The sequence below is a fragment of the Alligator sinensis genome, unplaced genomic scaffold (assembly GCF_000455745.1).
Source record: "Alligator sinensis unplaced genomic scaffold, ASM45574v1 scaffold127_1, whole genome shotgun sequence".
NCBI classification, from domain to species: Eukaryota; Metazoa; Chordata; order Crocodylia; family Alligatoridae; genus Alligator; species Alligator sinensis.
Window position 1 is genome coordinate 595762 of NW_005842532.1, and position 17735 is coordinate 613496.

At 44.5% G+C, this 17735-nt stretch overlaps 1 protein-coding gene across 1 annotated transcript in view; it reads left to right on the forward strand.

The window, feature by feature from the left end:
• RGS7 (regulator of G protein signaling 7) overlaps window positions 1-17735 on the forward strand; it is a 521147-nt gene that overhangs the window by 430146 nt on the left and 73266 nt on the right. Inside the window, exons 7-9 of the mRNA XM_014523762.2 lie at window positions 5775-5839; window positions 9660-9736; window positions 9837-9918. Of these exons, the coding sequence (XP_014379248.1) occupies window positions 5775-5839; window positions 9660-9736; window positions 9837-9918 (224 nt within the window). The remainder of the gene's footprint in view (window positions 1-5774; window positions 5840-9659; window positions 9737-9836; window positions 9919-17735) is intronic.

Consider the following 17735-nt stretch of genomic DNA (forward strand, 5'->3'; position numbering starts at 1 on the left):
CCCCCCCCCAAACTTTAACAAAGGTATCAGGTTACAGAATGACTGGCTGTTTTCTTTGCGAATACCTGAGGGGAGAGGGGACATTGAAGGTTTTTGCTCCCTTTACTGGGCCAGCTATATTTGCTTGGTATTCCTTGTATGCTTCAGGAAGAAAAAAGCACCACAAATTATTACCAGTGGGCAAAGCACCCCCAAGGCTGGCAGGGTCTGTGTATCCCAGGCTGCATAAAGCCCTAACAGAGACCAGTGCCCAGGTGGTGGCAGTGTTAATCCAGGCTTGTGGATGTTCTCCAGGAAGGGGGGTGGACAGCTGTAGGCTCCCGTGGGAAGATTCCCAAAGTGTGGTTTTGGGCCTGGCACAGTGAGGGGGGTGGCTTTGCATAGTAGCACCTCCTACTGTGCCACCACACTAACTTTATAGCTGGTTGCTATCAAGCTTTAATTTGCACATGTAGTAGGATCTCCCCTGCAGCTGGAAGCCCCATCAGCTGTCAGGGCTCCTAGCCACAAGGGTGCACCTTGCCCAGCCAGGGATGCAAGTCCTACAACTGCTGGGGACTCTCAGCCTGAGCAGCTGATGGGGCACCTATCTGTGAGAGCTTGCTTCTTGCTGGTGGAGGGGGAGCCTGGGATCAGGCTCCCCCTGCACTGATAATAAGGCACAATAGGATCTAATGTGCAGTCCCACAAACATGTGGCAGGGCAGGAAGTGTGATTGTGTGAATCGCACATTAGATCCCATTGCACTTTTATCTGCATGTGTATCTGAAGACAGAGACTGTTTGAACTCTATAGACTTTCCATTTGAGTTGCTATTCTTTTTGCTCGTGAAATGATGCATGTAGATATGATTTCCATTGACTCCGAGGCCATAATTTGTTCCTGTTGTTAATATAAATTTTACCTCTATTTTGCCTGAATAACATGCGAGCCCTCCTGAAGTGGAATCCTGTCATTCCTATAATTTGTGTCCCTATTAAGCTATATTAATATCTGGTTGTGCCTAAGAATTACAAGTTTATCCTGATTGGGGTTCTGAAAGATAGTAGGGTTATTTTTCTGCTTCTGTCTATAATCTCTAAAGCCCCACTCCCAGTAGCTTTGAAATCAGTGGAAGTTTTGCCATGTAATTCAGTGAAAGGCAGGATTTGTCTGAGACAGTCTTAGCAACTTGTTTAAATTACTAGATTTAAACTTGTAGACTGAAAACTGTGGGTTTTCCATGAAACGCATATATGCCATGTATAATTAGTTCACTTATTCATACCATGAAACTCCATAATTAGCTCTATGGTCCTCTTTAAAAATAAATTGAAGAAGCTTCACATGAGATTTAAACTACAATTAAATAGTGAAAGTGAGGGAAAAATAGCTGAACCCAGAAAATGGGTCATTATGATAATATATATTTAAAATGTAATGGGGAAAGAAAAACAGCAAGCTTGAAGTTCATCATATATACATCTCTCAAAGGGTTAAACTGAACAATGTCACAGTTGAACCATTAACTTGTCCAGACTTTGATTGCAGGACCAGTGAACAGGCTAGCAAACAGAAAAGCTCCACTATGGCTATGTGTATACACTGGCAGAATAGAATAAACTGGGAAGGTATATAATTATGCACAAGTTCCCAAAATACATCAGAAAAAAAATGTAACTGGCAACTATTTGGAGGAGGAAGAAGAGAAGGAAGGCTTTCCTACCTTTTAGTCCAAATAGCCTAGTAATTTGAACACTTGCTTACAGAATGAGAAACCCAGGTTCTTAACCCCCTTCATGCAAGGGATTTGAAGTGTATCTCCCACTTCCAGCAAAGTGTTTTAGCTGCCAGGCCATGGGCTAAGCAATGTCCAGAGTGCCCTCCAGGCTTCATCTTGAAGTTCGGACTCTGGGGCCTAGCAAGCCAGCAGTATGGATCAGTGATGCGCGTACTCTCTTGAAATGGAAGGCCTTGGGTTTTAGCTACTGTACCTGATCCAACCTCCAAAGGAGCAGAAGTTACCTCACTATTACCTATCTATTTTATCCAATGAATGTAAAATACAATATGCAGAGCAGCACTGGAGACAGAAGCAAAAGCCAGAACCTAGAGCCATTTCATTGTCCATCTCACTGGGCCACACACCCACTGATTTGCTTTCTTTCTAGCCCCACATATCTTCCACTCTTGGCTTCTCAACAGGCAATTTCAAGAGGAAATATGATGGGAAGTTTTTCTCCATTAGGACTTTAGGGAACTGGTACACCTTTAAATGACCATCAGGGTGATTCAATTCCATTGTATGGCCATAGCAGAGCAACCTTTTAACTCTGCCTTAACCACACTTGTAGGTGTGTCTACATGTTCAATTACAGCACCTGAATAAACTGTGGAATTTATTGCTCCAGAGTTAATTGCAAGGCACAGCATGTGGAACCTAAGCAGAGCAGCCCCAGCTAGCAAGGGGTCCCAGTGGTTACTCTGCCAGCCTGAGGCAGCTGTCCCTGGCTCAACATGATGTGGAGGGGCTGGCTGGGGCACAAGGGTACTACCAGGCTAGCTGGCAGACAGCCCCCACACTGAAGCACCCTCATGCCTCTGCCAGCTGGGCAGTATCTACATGTTTTTTACTCTTAAGTTTTTTACTCTGCAGCAGGATAGTAATTGTAAAGATATACAGTACATGTATTTACAAGTAGTATTCTGTTGCAAAGTAAATTAGTTTACTCCATCCTAATAGAGGCACACTTGTAGATGCTGAGATGTTTACTGGCAGCTAGTCAACTGTGCAGTAAACATGTCCTATAAGACATGCCTTGTATGTAGAAAATATTGTAATGAGAAAAAAGTCACAGGTGATACAATCATTAGGTTCCTAGAAGGGAGAAGCTTTCTAATGTCTTGGATAGAAGACCTGAGGCATAACAAAACCAGTTGTGAAGTCTTTTACCAAGAAATATGTATGCTAAAAAAAGACATGAAATGGACATTTCAGGAAGATGGGTGTGGAGAGCGCTGCCACAAGTGATTAATAAGATAGTGTGGTGTAATACCAGATGTTTATGTATACAAAAGTCTAATTCCAGTTTGAAATTTCCTTAAAATAGTGAAGGTTGAAAGTCCTTATGCTTAAATAGTATTCTGATTTCTAGGCTCTGTATTTCTCTTAAGAATCTCATTTCGGGACACATGACTTATATAAGTCCTAAAATTACTTATTTTTCTGAGGATAATTTTGTGCCTTATATACTTTTGTTGTTTTGCTTTAACCATTTATTATTCTAAAATAAGAAACTTGCTGCAGTCTGAGGTTTCAGTGAGATTTTTTTTTTTTTTTTTGTTACACTAAAAGAAAGAATCGACAAGAATTTAAGTATACGTGCAGGATTGTGTGATGCTCCTTTTGGATAAGAGGTATGCCAGAAACCTGGTTCCACAAACAATTCTCATTTAAAGTCACATTTACAGAGGCAGCCCCACTGACTTGTGAAACTTGAGAATTTTCAGAACCTTGTCATTTTTTTGCTGTTAGTACATTTCAGAATGGGATTAGTATTTTATGTTTGTGTGGGTAAATGCTTTTTGCTGTGAGCAAAGGTTGCAGTGGCAATCCCTTACCTTTCAGTCATCCTAAGGGATGCTGCTCATGTGTTGCGGTGAAGTGTGTGTGTGGGGGGGGGGGGGGGGGGAGAAAGGGGGAGAGGTTCAGATCTTTTACTGAAGTATCCTGCATTGGGCATAGACTAAGACTGGCTGCCAAACTAAGGGGTTCATTGGTATGGTCTTCTCTGGAAATTAAGTTTCTGAAACAATAACGGCTTCAAACATATTGATTAAGCTGACAACAAAAGACAAAGCTCAGAATATATATTGGACACCCATCATCTAATAATAGAAGTATTATAAACTGAGAAACCTCTTGTGTTATTTTTTCTGAATATGCTTCATGCCTCCATGTATTTGTTTGTGACTGGAGACTTGCCACGGACTTAAACTATAGTGGGTTGTTAGAAGTCAGCAAGAAAATAAGCAGCTTTGCAGCAAACAAACAAAGCTTTAACCAGGTTTATAGCAATGATGAGGCAGCCCCAGCCCTAGAGAAAGAGCCCTTTTGCCCAAGACTGAGGACCTTGGGTTCAAAAGAGACTGCTCTGTGAACAATTCTGCCCTCCAGAAAGAGATGGGAAAACTGTCTGCTACTGCTGCCTGACACAGACTGATGGAGAGCCCATGTCTGAAGTAAGCGGACTACAAATTGGTCCCCAAGAAGATGAAGTTTTCATGTTTCCATCATGTCTAATAGGGGCTTAAGGGGATTGCAAAATATAGTTACCATGAGAAACTACTGTGATTTCCACCCCCCCAAAATACATCATCCTTCAGTGTGAGGAAGCAGCTTCTCCTGGAGGGAGTCATACTTGTTTTTCCTGGAGGGAGACTTGCAGGGGTGCCTCACTTCCTAAACATCATTGGGCCTGCTAAACATCATGATGGGTATAACCCAGGGATGCATTTTGGTGAGCCTTTAAGTAACCGTTTCTCATCCCAAAGAAAAATGGATGCATGCTGTTGTAACTTGATAGGGCTTCAGTCTTGTTTTTACTTTTCTTTTCATCAAGTAGCATCTGGAAGCACAAATGCAGTTTTTACAAGTGTCTCTGAACTCTAAGTTCTCTGCTGCAGTACCAGGGAAATCAGTGAAATCCCTCAGGGTTGGGGTAAACCACAGTGAAATTTGGACCATATCCTTTTTCTGTGGACCAGAGAGATGACAGACAGGGTTGGTAGATCTTTGTCTACAGTAATCAACAGGCCATTCAATTCCAGAAAGGGAATAGTACTATAGAAGCATAAAGTGTTCACAAAATTGCTCCTTTGCCTTGTTATGGAGAATTTCGGTGCCTCACTTCATCCCTGGAAGGAATCCCCTGTATTATGGAGCTACTGAGGTTCATAATGAAGATTGAATTTTCCCCAAGATGAGAGAGAATGAAGCTTAATTCAGTAGGAATGTAGAATGCATAAAGAATTCAGGCTCAAGCATTTAGTGCAATGATTTTAATGAACAATACTAACATCTGTCCTGGTTAATTCATATTCATTTTATTTTGACCTGTCTTCTTTTTAATATTTAGTCTTTTGTAAAAACATTATATTTGTTCAGTTACACTATAGTGAATCCAAAACAACACTTTTAAAGTTCATAGAATTACGTCAGATTAGATTCTGACTCACCGTTGTACATAAACCATGCTGCCCTTCTTTCATTTATAGCCTTCCATAGACTTCTCTTTGAGATATTCATTGAAGGGAATGTTACTTTCAGAGCCTATTTATCATTTATGTTGTTCATGTTGCCTTTAACTGTGATTTTTCTCATGTAATTGTTGTTTGTTGTCTCTGAAGTTGGAAAATAAAATATATATATATCATTTTTTTATGTTCTTGAAAAGCCACTTTGTTCTTTTAGATATACTGTGCATATTATTCTTTTAAAATACTTTTATATTTTCTTTTCTAATAAACAAACAAAAAGACAAACATTTTGTTTATTATGGCTATGAGATAAAGTGAGCTATAGAATCATTTAGTTGATCATTTTGGCTGACTTCATTGCAGTAAAGTTTCTACTGTATAAATTTTTTTCAAGGAATACAGAAGGAATAAACTACCAATTTATTTCAAAGAAAAGTGGATGAATCTTTTTGGTTTCTGGGGGTTTGATGTTTATGAGACAGCGAGAAATGATTGATTTTTTTTTTTTTATTATTTTTATTTTTTTGGTATTCCAGCGGTTTACCTCTGCAAGCGAACAATGCAAAACAAAGCGCGGCTTGAGCTAGCAGACTATGAAGCAGTAAGTACCTGGGGCCGTTCCTCAAACTGAGATGTCAAATCAATGAGTTTCTCAAGCCCTGCAGCATGTAGAATAAAATTCAAGGTGAAGAACACAAACCCTTCAGCCATAGTTTATAAATTGATCAAATTCAACTTGTATCTAGACAAAGAGCAACTAGTACTTTAAGGCTTCTTTTAGAAACCATAAATGCTGTTGCATAGGAGAGGCTGAAGTAAAGATTTCAGGGGATAGAAGTGGGATGAACAGTCAGACCCAAACCCCAACTTTTTCTAGATCTTTGGGGCATTGTTTAAAACGTGGGCTTTTGGTTTCATCTCACGTCTAATCTAACTGTTCACGGTTCCTTTTCCTGGCATCAGTGTTCACAAGTCCTTAAATCCCTGCTGTCTGAGGCAGATATATTTCAATACCTGGAAACAACTGTACTGCATAGTGTAAAGCTTCTACCTATGAATATTGTATTCTATTTATATATAAGGTACCCATGAATTTGACGCACACACATGTTTCTGGCTCTCAACTTAGGGAGAAAAAGATATGTAAAGACACATTTACAAGGTATAATCTTTTTGGTATGTTTAAGAGCTTTACTTTTTCTTTTCTTTTTCCATGAGTGTCAGATGCAGTAGTAGCGTAAGAGAGATGTTGTAGACCAACTGAGCATATCTACATGAGACACTTACTGCACAGTGTTATTAGGCTAATGAGCAGTAAGCATCACTAAATAACCATTTGCTGGTGCTGCTATGCAGTAACTTTAGACACTGTGCATTTAGTTAGCACTTTATTAAGGAAGTACTAAGCTAAATGTGCAGTATCTAAGGCAAGTTAATGAACTTGTAGACACACCCACTGTGTAGCTGGCATAGAGTTAGAAAAGCTTTCAAATGCAAGGCATTCTTCATCAGGTCTGACCACAGCAAGCCAAACACAGCACAGTAACAAGCAATAGTAGGAGAGAGTGAGAGAACTTGCCAGGGCAGCAAACACACAATTAGTAGAAGAAGCTGAGTACTGGGAGATGAAGGCCTATCAAAAAGGAGCAGAGTCTTTCTCACCCTTAACATGTGGAAAGAATTCAGGTGTCAGGTAAATTAGAACATGCCATTAAACCAGTATCAATGTTAAGTCCTTGGTTCTCAGTGTTCAGCCAGTTTATGATTTTTTTGTTCCCATGTTTGCCTTTTAAAGGCATTAAGCACATTTCCCTTGACTATGAAGACAGTGAGGTCAGAGAGGGAGTGGTTGTTCTGTCAGAAATGTGCTCCTAATAGTGTATGCGTGTCTCTGTCCTTTATATATATTTTTATTTTGAGAGTTCATTCTGGTATGTAGTTTCACCCATGTGGTTGTGATGAGGGCATCTGGTGCATTGGATCGGCTATATCACATTGTGGAAAAGATGTGTAGGACACATGGATTGTGATAACTTTGTAAGGGGGTGTATGTTCATAATAGTGGCAGTAGAGATGTGCTGGTAGGTTAAGTATTTCTTGCCAAGGCAGGACTGTGTCTGACTTGATGCCTAGTGGGCAGTGGGGAGATGGTTCTGATGATGAGTTGGGCAAGGTTAGAGGGTTGTTTGAGAGCCAAGAATGGAGGGGATGGGAATATTTCTTTCAAAGGTCTGATTTTGGTTGTGTATAGGCTGTAGTCTGATGATTTTTCTGATCAGTTACAATATTGGGTGGGGATGAACATTAGGATGTTCACAGGGAGTTTTCTTTTTGTATTGTACCAGGTTACCATGGGGTACTTGAATAGCTCTTTCAAATAGATGGACTGTTTCCCTACTGGAGTGCCTTTGTTGTATAAAAGCAGATTTTAGACTGTCTAGGAGGTCATCATGAGTGTTTTCCTCAGAGCAGATGCAGTGGTACGAGAGCCTAACTATAGATTATAATTTCTTGAGTGTACTTGAGATGATTACTGGTCTTGTGGACATAGGTTTGGTGGTCTGTGGGTTTTCTGTATCTAGTGGTTTATCTGGTGCCATCATGGATATGGATTGTGGTATCTAGACTGTTGATGTTAGTGTTGTGAAAAATGCAGCACCTGTCCCAACTTTCATTCTCAGATACTGTGGGGCAAGAAACCTAGTGATTAAAGCATTCCCCAGGACATGGGGCATCTGGGTTTTGTGCCTTCCTCAGCCCAAGGAGACACAGCCTCCCATGTACCACTTCCCAGGAGACTTCCCTAATCAAAAAGCTATAGGACAGGGTGAGTGAGGACATCTTCTCCATCTCCTGTTGAAATGAGTGTACTGGGCATACAGAAATGAAAGATGCATGGGGCCAGAATGACAGTAATCAAGAGGCAGCATGACCTTTAGCCCAGAGATAAGGGCACCCCCCCCCATTCTAATTTATTTCTTTGCTTAACCAATGACTTTCTCATGTGAAATGTATAAACTATCTAGGCAGCGGGGACTAAAAGCTGTATTTCACTCCTAACAGGGAAGTCCAGGAACTAAAGTGTCAGGCTCCTTTTGCTACCATTGCCTGGTAGTGAGAACGCTCTCCTATGAATTGGGAGATGTGGCTTGACTTCCTTGAGGTTGAGAAGGACCTAAAATCCAGATCTGGGTGTTGTGCTTTGCACTGAGCTGAATAGTGATGATAGTGGCAGTTAGGCAAGTTTTGTGAATGCAAAACAGATGATTTGGATAGAATTTAGGCATCTCCCATGTCTTATCTGGATCACAAGAGTGTATAGGCAAGTCCTAGGTTCTTGATCTAGATTGTTTAGGACCAAGCCTATAAGCCTCAGTGTAGGTGTGTTAGGGATCTTTCAGGCCAAAATGGAGATGGCTAATGAATCTAGATGCTTCAATAGTTTTGCAGCTGCTAGAGCAGCATCTGTTTAGTTCCTTTCTTTTTTTGTGATATAAATGCCTAAATTCTGCCCACGTACCTTCAGATTTTCATGCCCACATCCACAGAGAGACATGGATACACCCAGTATCACCACCTGACCTTTAAACTCCTGGATCTCAGAATGAAATTCATAAACTTGAGTCAAGCTCCTGAGTTCCCAATACAGAAAATAGTCAGAGTTAGGTGCCTAAGAATGGGATTCACAAGAGCCAGCACATTGTATACAGGTGAGGGAGATGTAGTGGTCCTCCGGTTTTACTACTGTACCCGAGGGAAGACTTACACCAAGGCTTTGAAAATGATACATATTGGATTTCTGTATATTTCTGTACAGAAATGGATAGCTACAGTCTTCAGGAAGATTTTTTTAAATTAAATCATGCACGGACAGTTTTCTTGAGATGGGTTTTATGTTCCCAGAATAGTAATCACTTCTCCTTATAATGTTTGGCAACAGCAATCTCTAGCAGTACCATAGCCCATATTTACTCAATGTTAACACTTCACAGAGAAGACAAATGGATATTCTAAAGTAGATTAATGGCAATATCGTGCAAATGCTATTGCTATACTCCCACACTGTGCTGCTGTTGAAAAATGGAGGGTATTATTGATTTAGCACCATAACTGTCTACTCAATGCCCACAACTTAGCAAGAGCACCAGGCTCTCCCCCTAAATTTGTGTTCCGCTTTTTCATCACCCTTTTTCAAAGCTTAAAGAGAAAGTGAATTGGAACAAACATCCCTGGCATTCTGTCCTTTTCTGTTAAGCAGGTACCTTACTCCAAACAAACAGGTTGTGTTTATGCTAGCATGTACATTTTGGTTTTTGACCACAATATCATTTTGTGATGTATGAAAGATAAGCTACCATTGTAGAGACTAGAACTGATCTAAATCTACAATTTAAGTTCCTTAAACTGTGATGTATTTTCAGGAAAGTTTGGCCAGGTTACAACGAGCATTTGCCCGGAAATGGGAATTTATTTTCATGCAAGCTGAAGCACAAGCAAAGTAAGTTCTATTGAATTTTTGTTGCTGGATTTGTCATTGAATATTCTAAAGAGTACCACTATTAACACTGTTCATCTTAAATATACCACAACATTGACAGAGTGGACAAGAAAAGAGACAAGATAGAAAGAAAAATCCTTGATAGTCAGGAGAGAGCATTCTGGGATGTACACAGACCTGTGGTAAGTAACTCCATGGATTTTATGTTGAGTTTAAGCATTTGAAATGAGTAGCATCAAACTCCGTTCAGGCATTCCTCAACTTATGACTTTTCGAGTTGCGACGAATGTGACTTAACTTTTATAAATTGACATCCTGTTCTGATGTTCTGTTGTGGGGTTCATCTTTACAACAGTCAATACAGCTGCATGCAGCCGGTAAGTGTGCTGTGGTGGAAGGGTAAGGGAAGGGGCATGGGGAGGCAGATCAGCACCTCCCATGGTGAGGGAGGGGCTGGGGCTGGGACCAGGGGTGGGGCAAGTGCTGCCCAGCCGGGGCTGGGCAGGCATGGGGGAGGGTGGGTATTAGCTCCCATTGCTGTGCACTGCTCATTTGGCAGCTTGACTGGCAGTTCCCACTGCTGCTCCCACTGCTGGTTCGGGAGAGCATAGGGGGGCATATGCCCTTGGATCTGCACACGGTGGGGCTGGGGCTGCAGCAGGCTGTGCTGTGGGTGGGCGACAGGGGCTACGTTGAATTTTTGGGTGGCTGCAGCCCCCCATAGCCCCTGCTCTGCCACCCACCCCATCCCAATTTGGGGTCACACTACACCTCATGACCTTCTGCCACTTGCCCAGGGCAGGTGTGGGTATGGGATAAAACCACGACTTGTCCTGGGGGCATGACTCCCACCTCTACTTGCCACTTGTCCCAGAGGCCATGCAACAGCTCCATCCCATGCCTGTCCCACCCCAGCTGAGCAAGTGGTGGGAGAGCATAGCCAGCACTCCCAGGACTGCCGCTGCCTGCCCAGAGTGCAGCCTAGTGCAGCCCTGGCCCTGCCTGCCCCACCTCATGCAGATCTGGGGGCACATGCCCCACATGCCCTCCTAGACCAGCAGTGGGAGCATCAGCGAGAACTGCCCATTGAACCACCAGATGAGCAGTGTGCAGTGGTGGGAGCTGCCGTCCCCCACACCACCTTCATACCCACCCAGTCCCGGCTGGGCAGCACTTGCCTCAGCCCCTCCCTCACCGCAGGGGACATTGATCTGCCCTCTGCGCCCCTTCACTGCCCCCTCCCTTCCCACCACATCACACTTACCAGCTGCACACAGATGTATCAACTATCATAATGGAACCAATCCCCTATTTGTAACACTGTTCCTACAGGAAAATTGGTTCTGAGTTATGACATTTTGACTTAAGACGTGATTTTCAGGAACCAATTGCGCCATAAGTCTGAGGACTGCCTGTACAAAATGGTGAATATTTGGGAGTATGTGCTTAGGGTTTTTTGAGGGAGGAGGTGACATGATGATGGTTTTTATTGTAAAATATGTTTTAAATGTGTTCATGTTGTAATAATATTACATGTCTCAGTTAGCCTGACTAGCTTATACACAGGGAAAGGAGAGTTGACAGAGTCCCTGCCAGGTCCCAGAGCTGACCATGTGAGGAAATGAGATAGACTTCCAGCATCAATGGAATACTGGATAGCCCTGTTGATTCTTGAAGGAGTTGAAATGCATGTGACACCCTGGAGCCATCAAGGGAAGAGAGAGAAATGAAAATGGCAGTGAGCAGGGCAACCAAAAAAGGAATGTGTTGGCTTGTGGTCTGGGAGGGGCTAAAGGGAGTGAACAGTGGAGCAACTTTGGCACTTGCAGCTATGTGGACTGGCCAGTGAACCCCTGAGCTAGCTTTGGCACGCTCAGGATTGTACAGGCTGATCTGGGGACTTATTGGACATTTGGTAGGCACAGAGAACCTTTGGCTGGGTAGCCTTTGAACTGGGTAACAAAGTAAATGCCTTTATTGACAAGAAGATGTCTGTTTTGTTGCTTGGAATTTCAGGGCACACTTTTTCTTATCCAGAGTAAAGTTCCTAACTCAAGAGCTGAGCTGGGAGAGGCAGGGAGGGTCAGAGACCACAAGGCTATACTCTTAGGGTTGGAAGAAGCCTGGGCTCCCTTCCACTCTAGAAGCCACATCTGGGCCGGCTGAGAGTACTTGTGTAGATATCATAGAGACTGGGCAAGGCCGAAGTTTCCAAGCAAGGGCTCTCCTGGCTAACTCCAAGGCAGGGAGTGGTTCTCTTTTTGTTGGCAGAATGTGCAATTTGTCATTTCTCCACTTAGTATTGTGGATAGACTCATGTTTAATTTTCAAAGAATGCTGAGATAATTATATCATTAATTCACTTTGGGAAGAATGACTTCAAGGAAGAACACTAAGTGGCACTAAAGTAGTGATTAAATAAGGAGTTGGAAGCCCCATTTATTTGCATTTCTGTATTATATATATATGGAGATTAATAAGTTTTCACTTCTTGTACACCTAAGTATGTACTGAACATGAGTGCTAATTCAATAGAATACAGAGGGCATAGTATCATAGTGCTTAGGGTCGGAAGGGACCTAAACAGATCATCAGGTCCGACCCCCTGCCCTGGGCAGGAACGGGTGCTGGGATCATATCACCCCAGCCAAATATCTGTCCAGCCTCCTCTCAAAGACCCCCAAGGTAGGAGAAACTATCACCTCACTTGGGAGCCCATTCCAGAGCCTGGCAGCTGTAACTATAAAGTAATGTCTCCTGATGTCCAGCCTGAACCTTCTCTCTAACAATTTGTGGCCATTATTCCTAGTAACCCTGGATGGTGCCCGGGGGAACAGAGCCTCCCCCAATTCCCGCTGGTCTCCCCTAGTGGACCTCTTTTTGACCCCTGGTGAGTTTGTAAATGGCCACCAGATCCCCTCTCAGCCTTCTCTTGTGGAGGCTGAATAGGTTCAGACCCTTTAGCTCAGGGGCAGGCAATTATTTTGGGCGGAGGGCCACTTACCCAGTTTTGGCAGGCTGTCAAGGGCTGCATGGGTAACCCCGCCCCTTGACAGGTGCTCTGCACCCTGGTCACCATTGTGGGACCAATGTCCCAATGTCTTGGGACCAGTGTCACAGAGCCAGCACTGGTGGGGCCCAAAGTGGGGCGCAGGCTGGCAGAGGTCTGTGGAGCCAGGCTGGGCTGCACAAGCAGGGAGAGGGGGGAGCTGGCCCGGCTTCATAGAGCCCCTGCTGGCTGGGACCCTGTGCTCCTGCCACCCTGCTCTGGGCCCTGCTGGCACTGTCCCCGGGACACTGGTGCTCTGACTGGCTCCTTGCCCACTCACACCCAGTGCCTTCCAGCCCCATGGTACAGGCAGGGGGCAGCACACAGCCCTGACCCCCTGCTCGTTGACAGGGAAGAAGCTGGTGCTGAGTGCGGGGAAAAGCAGCCCCTCACCTACCCCATGGCTGGTGCTCCTTGCTGCAGGTGCTCACAGTCCATGCAGGGCTGTCTGGAGCAGGCACAGGCAGCCCCAGGTGGGTTGTGAGTGGCTGCAGCATGGGGGGCCAGCCACGGGGCGAGTGAGGGGCTGCTTTTCTCCATGCTCAGAACCAGCTTGAAACCCACCCCCAACTGCCAGCCTGGGCCCTGCGCCGACTCCGGGTTCGCTCATCGGTGGCAGCAGCTGTGGCCCCCCCTGCTTGCCGCGCCAGGCAGTGTTGGTTGCTGCTGCCCGCCCAGAGCTCGCACGCTGGGCAGCCCACAGGCAACAGTGGCAAACACTGCCTGGTGCAGCAAGCAGGGGGGCTGCAGCTGCTGTCGCCATGCACAGCCCCAATGGGTGAACCTGGAGCCAGTGTGGGGCCCAGGTTGGCAGTTGGTTACAAGGTGGTTACAAGGTGGTGCTGAGCATGGCAGTTGGTTACAAGGTGGTTACAAGGTGGTGCTGAGCATGGGGGGAAAAGTGGCCCCTCTCTCACCCCATGGCCGGTGCCTGTGCTGCAGCTGCTCGCAGCCCGCCTGGGGCTTCCTGTGCCTGCTCTGGACAGCCCTGCACAGGCTTCAGCATGGGGCGCCAGCCACAGGGCAGGGGAGGAGCTGCTTTTCTTCATGCTGGGAAGTAGCCCAGGGAAAAGCTGAGCATGTGGGGGGAAAAGCGGCCCCTCACCCACCCTGTGGCCTGCGCTCCCTGCTGCAGCCACTTGCAGCCCTCACGGGGCTGTTCGGAGCAGACACAGGCAGTCCCAGGCAGGCTGCGAGCAGCTACAGTGCAGGGCACTGGTCGCGGGGCAGGTGAGGGGCTGCTTTCCCCCCGACACTCAGCTTTTCCCTGGGCTACTTTTCCCCGGGGTCCTCCCCCCACCTTACCTGAGGTTCCGGCACAGGGCAGCCACCTAGTCCCAGTCCAGAAGCCCCTGCTGGGGCTTCCAGCTGGGTGGGCCCTGCTGTTGTGGGGGCCTGCAGGGCTTCCCCTGGGTCCTACTGCCCTTGGTTCCTGTCACTTTTGACAGGAACCAAGGGCAGATAAATATCAATTTTCTAAATTTTTAGGGGCCCTGCGGGCCAGATAGAATGCCCTTGTGGGCCAGATCTGGCCCACATGCCATATTTTGCCCAACCCTGCTCTAGCCTGTCTTCGTAGGGCCTGCCCCACTGCTCCTTGACCATGTGAGTGGCCCTCCTCTGGACCCTCTCAATGCTAGCCACATCCCTCTTGAAGTGCAGCACCCAGAACTGGATGCAGTACTCCAACTGCAGCCTGACCAATGCCACATAGAGGGGAAGGATCACCTCCCTGGACCTGCTTGTGATGCATTTGTAGATGCACAACAAGGTGCGGTTAGCCTTACTGACTGCTTCCTCACATTGGCAGCTCATGTTTACCCTGGAGTCAACAATGACTCCAAGATCCCTTTCTGCCACCGTGTTGACAAGAAGGGTATTCCCCAGCCTATAGGTGTGTTGCTGGTTCTTTCTCCCTAGATGCAGCACCTTGCACATGTCTGAGTTGAATTCCATGCTATTCTCATCTGCCCACCTTGGTAACCTGTCTAGATCTAGCTGGATTCTGTCCCTCCCCTCCAGCATGCCCACCTCACCCCACAACTTGGTGTCATCAGTGAATTTGGACAGCGTGCATTCCACACCCATATCTAGATCTCTAATAAAGATGCTGAATAGTACAGGCCCCAGGATCAAGCCCTGGGGTACTCCACTGCCCACATCCCTCCAGGTTGAAAACAACCTGTCCACCACCACTCTCTGGGTGTGACCATCTAGCCAATCTGCCACCCACATTTTTTTGCACACCCATGCACAGAGCAGGCTCTGGGCACAGACCTAGCCTTGCACTCACAGCCTCTTGGTGTGGGGCCCAACATACAAACCCCTAAGCCATACCACAAGGACAGTATCTTGCATTGGCATTTATAAAAGAACACTGGCAAGGTACAAATCATACTTAAAGCTATTATTTGTTATAAATAGCACTTTAGAATACTGAAAATGTAACTATTATACATTAATAAATGTAACCATTCTAATTCATTTCCACTAAGGGCTTTTGGTTAGTAAAATTAGACTAGTGGGAACTTCAGAAATAGGAAGAGTGAAAAGTCTAAGGGGAGTGGATGAGCTTGGAGACGATAGAAAGACTTGTTTGGATTTATCAATCTTAAGTGAAGATCCATGGGATTTAGAGGGGGTACATATTGAGAGAAGATTGAAAATAATTGTCAGATACAGAAAAGTAGACTAGAGGTTCTGGATGATGAGCATAGTGTTGCCTACTTTTCATTCTAAGGTAAAGAAGGGAGGTAGAAAGCTATCTGGCATTTGCTATCCATAAGAAATGGACTAGAAAATAGAAAGATATGAAACACATCTCCAGATTCAGAGAATATTGAAGACTAGGAGAGATTTAGCCCCGTATTCAGAAAGAGATCCAAAAATATTGTATTCTTATTTCCAGATTGAGGAGAGAGGATAAGTCATTGAAGTTTAGAGAGCTAAGATATAGAAAGACAATAGAGGAGAACATTACAGGACCCTGGACAAGACGAAAGAAAATCTGATTAAGGTCTTTGTTTGAAGTGTGGTCAGATATTGCTGGTGCAATAGCTGATCTTCCTAATATGACTGTAGGCAAACCCATGAAATATGGCTGGTAAAAGTTTGGCCTTGAATAGAAATCTAGGCCCTGAATGTAAGAGTCAAGGCATTCATTCTGAAAGCACTGAAATGTTTTAAATTCAGTAGCTGATAAGTTTATGAGAGAGAGAAAATAGGTGACAATCTGTTTGTGCTTCAACTGGTACAATTTTTTCATTAAAGGTATATTTTTAAGGAAACATTTTCAGTGAAATAATGATAGGACCCTGAAAGCAGAAGTCTGAAACGTCCAGCTGTGGATGAAAATTTTGGGTTGTTTATTTGTGAGGGTCCTTTTTTTCCTTTTTGGCTGTGTCAGCACAAATAGTAATGGCACCTGCAGCAATACAAATAGTAACAGCACAGATTTGTGCCGCTACCTTGTGCCACAGCACACACCTCTGCACATGTGTTTTGTTGCAGAACACTGTGTCCCAGTTTGTGACTAACTGCCCTTGCTCAGTGTCTCCTGGCTTCTGGCATGTTGGACCAGCCAGGGCACAAATGAACAAGTAGAGATGGTCTGGACAGCAACCCGATCATTTCCCTGGAGGACTAAGCTTCTGTTTGTTCCAGTGCATGCTGTTGTAGCATGTGCTGTGCTGCTTTCTTTCTGTTTGCTACTGGGAAATCCTGGTAGCAAATTTTTCCCTTGTGCTGCAAATTTACAGTGCAGGGCATGCTTTAACATTCTACACATGCAGTTTGTGGCACTGCAATCATCTTTGTGGCACCACAAATCACACATGTGGAATGTTAAAGTGCGCCCTGTGCTGTAAATTTGCAGTGCGGAAGCAAAATTTGCTACCAGGATGTCCCGGTAGGAAAAGGGGGGGGGGGGGGAATAAAAAGCAGCACAGCACATGCTACAATAGCATGCACCAGAAAAAACAGAAGCTTAGTCCTCCAGGGAGGTGATCTGGTTGATGTCTACAGTGTCTCCACTCCTCCATTTGTGCCCCTGCTGGTTCAGCATGCCAGGAGCCAAGAACCACAAACCACACAAGTGGGGAAGTGATCATTGTGGCTCTGGTTTTCCAAAAAGAGATTTATCAATCATTGGAAATTGTTAGTGAAAGCAGATTTGCAAAACTTTAATTTTTTTTCACAGTTTGAAAAAGAAAACCATAAAAGACTTCAGTATATTAGGGATAAAACAATCCCATGATCTCCAGATTTTTTTCTTGGAGAAAACTGGCATCTTTTAGCTTGTTTTAGAGCATCACTACAGCAGTTATAAACTTTGAATATAATGAACAGAAGCTATATCCAAATCAGATTTCAGAAAAGAGATGGGTAAAGATGATAACATGGAAAGGGGAGGAAGTCAGGACATAGATCAAGGGAGATACTGTAGCAACGAGCTCTGGAAGTAGGATGGAGTCACAGAAGAGAACAATTGAAAAAGAGTGAAACCAGGAGAACAAAAGTCCCAGTGTGCCAAGAGATCAAATGTGATGTCCTGGCCAGTAATATCAAACGCAGCTCTAAGATCAAGAAAAGTGAACCAATGTCTGATGTAGAAAGATTGCTTGCTACATACTGACCTAATAATGTCTTTATTTCACAGTGGAGCTCTTAGTGAGAGTTTGTGTTCACAGATCAAAGACAACACTATAGAAGGTTATAGATGCTTATAGAAGGTTATTTCTGTGCAGTAGCACATGGAAAGTTGACTATAAGTGACTGAGGCAATTATTTTTAGTGACCTGGTTAGATATAGTAGATACTTTTTACAAGGTTTTGCTAAGAAAATTAAACTTATGTGGGACAGTGATTGATAAAACAGAAAAAATATGTTCAAGTGGAGAAGGGGGTCCTCCCCAACTGGGTTATTTGTGCTTAAAATTTTCATTTATAGGG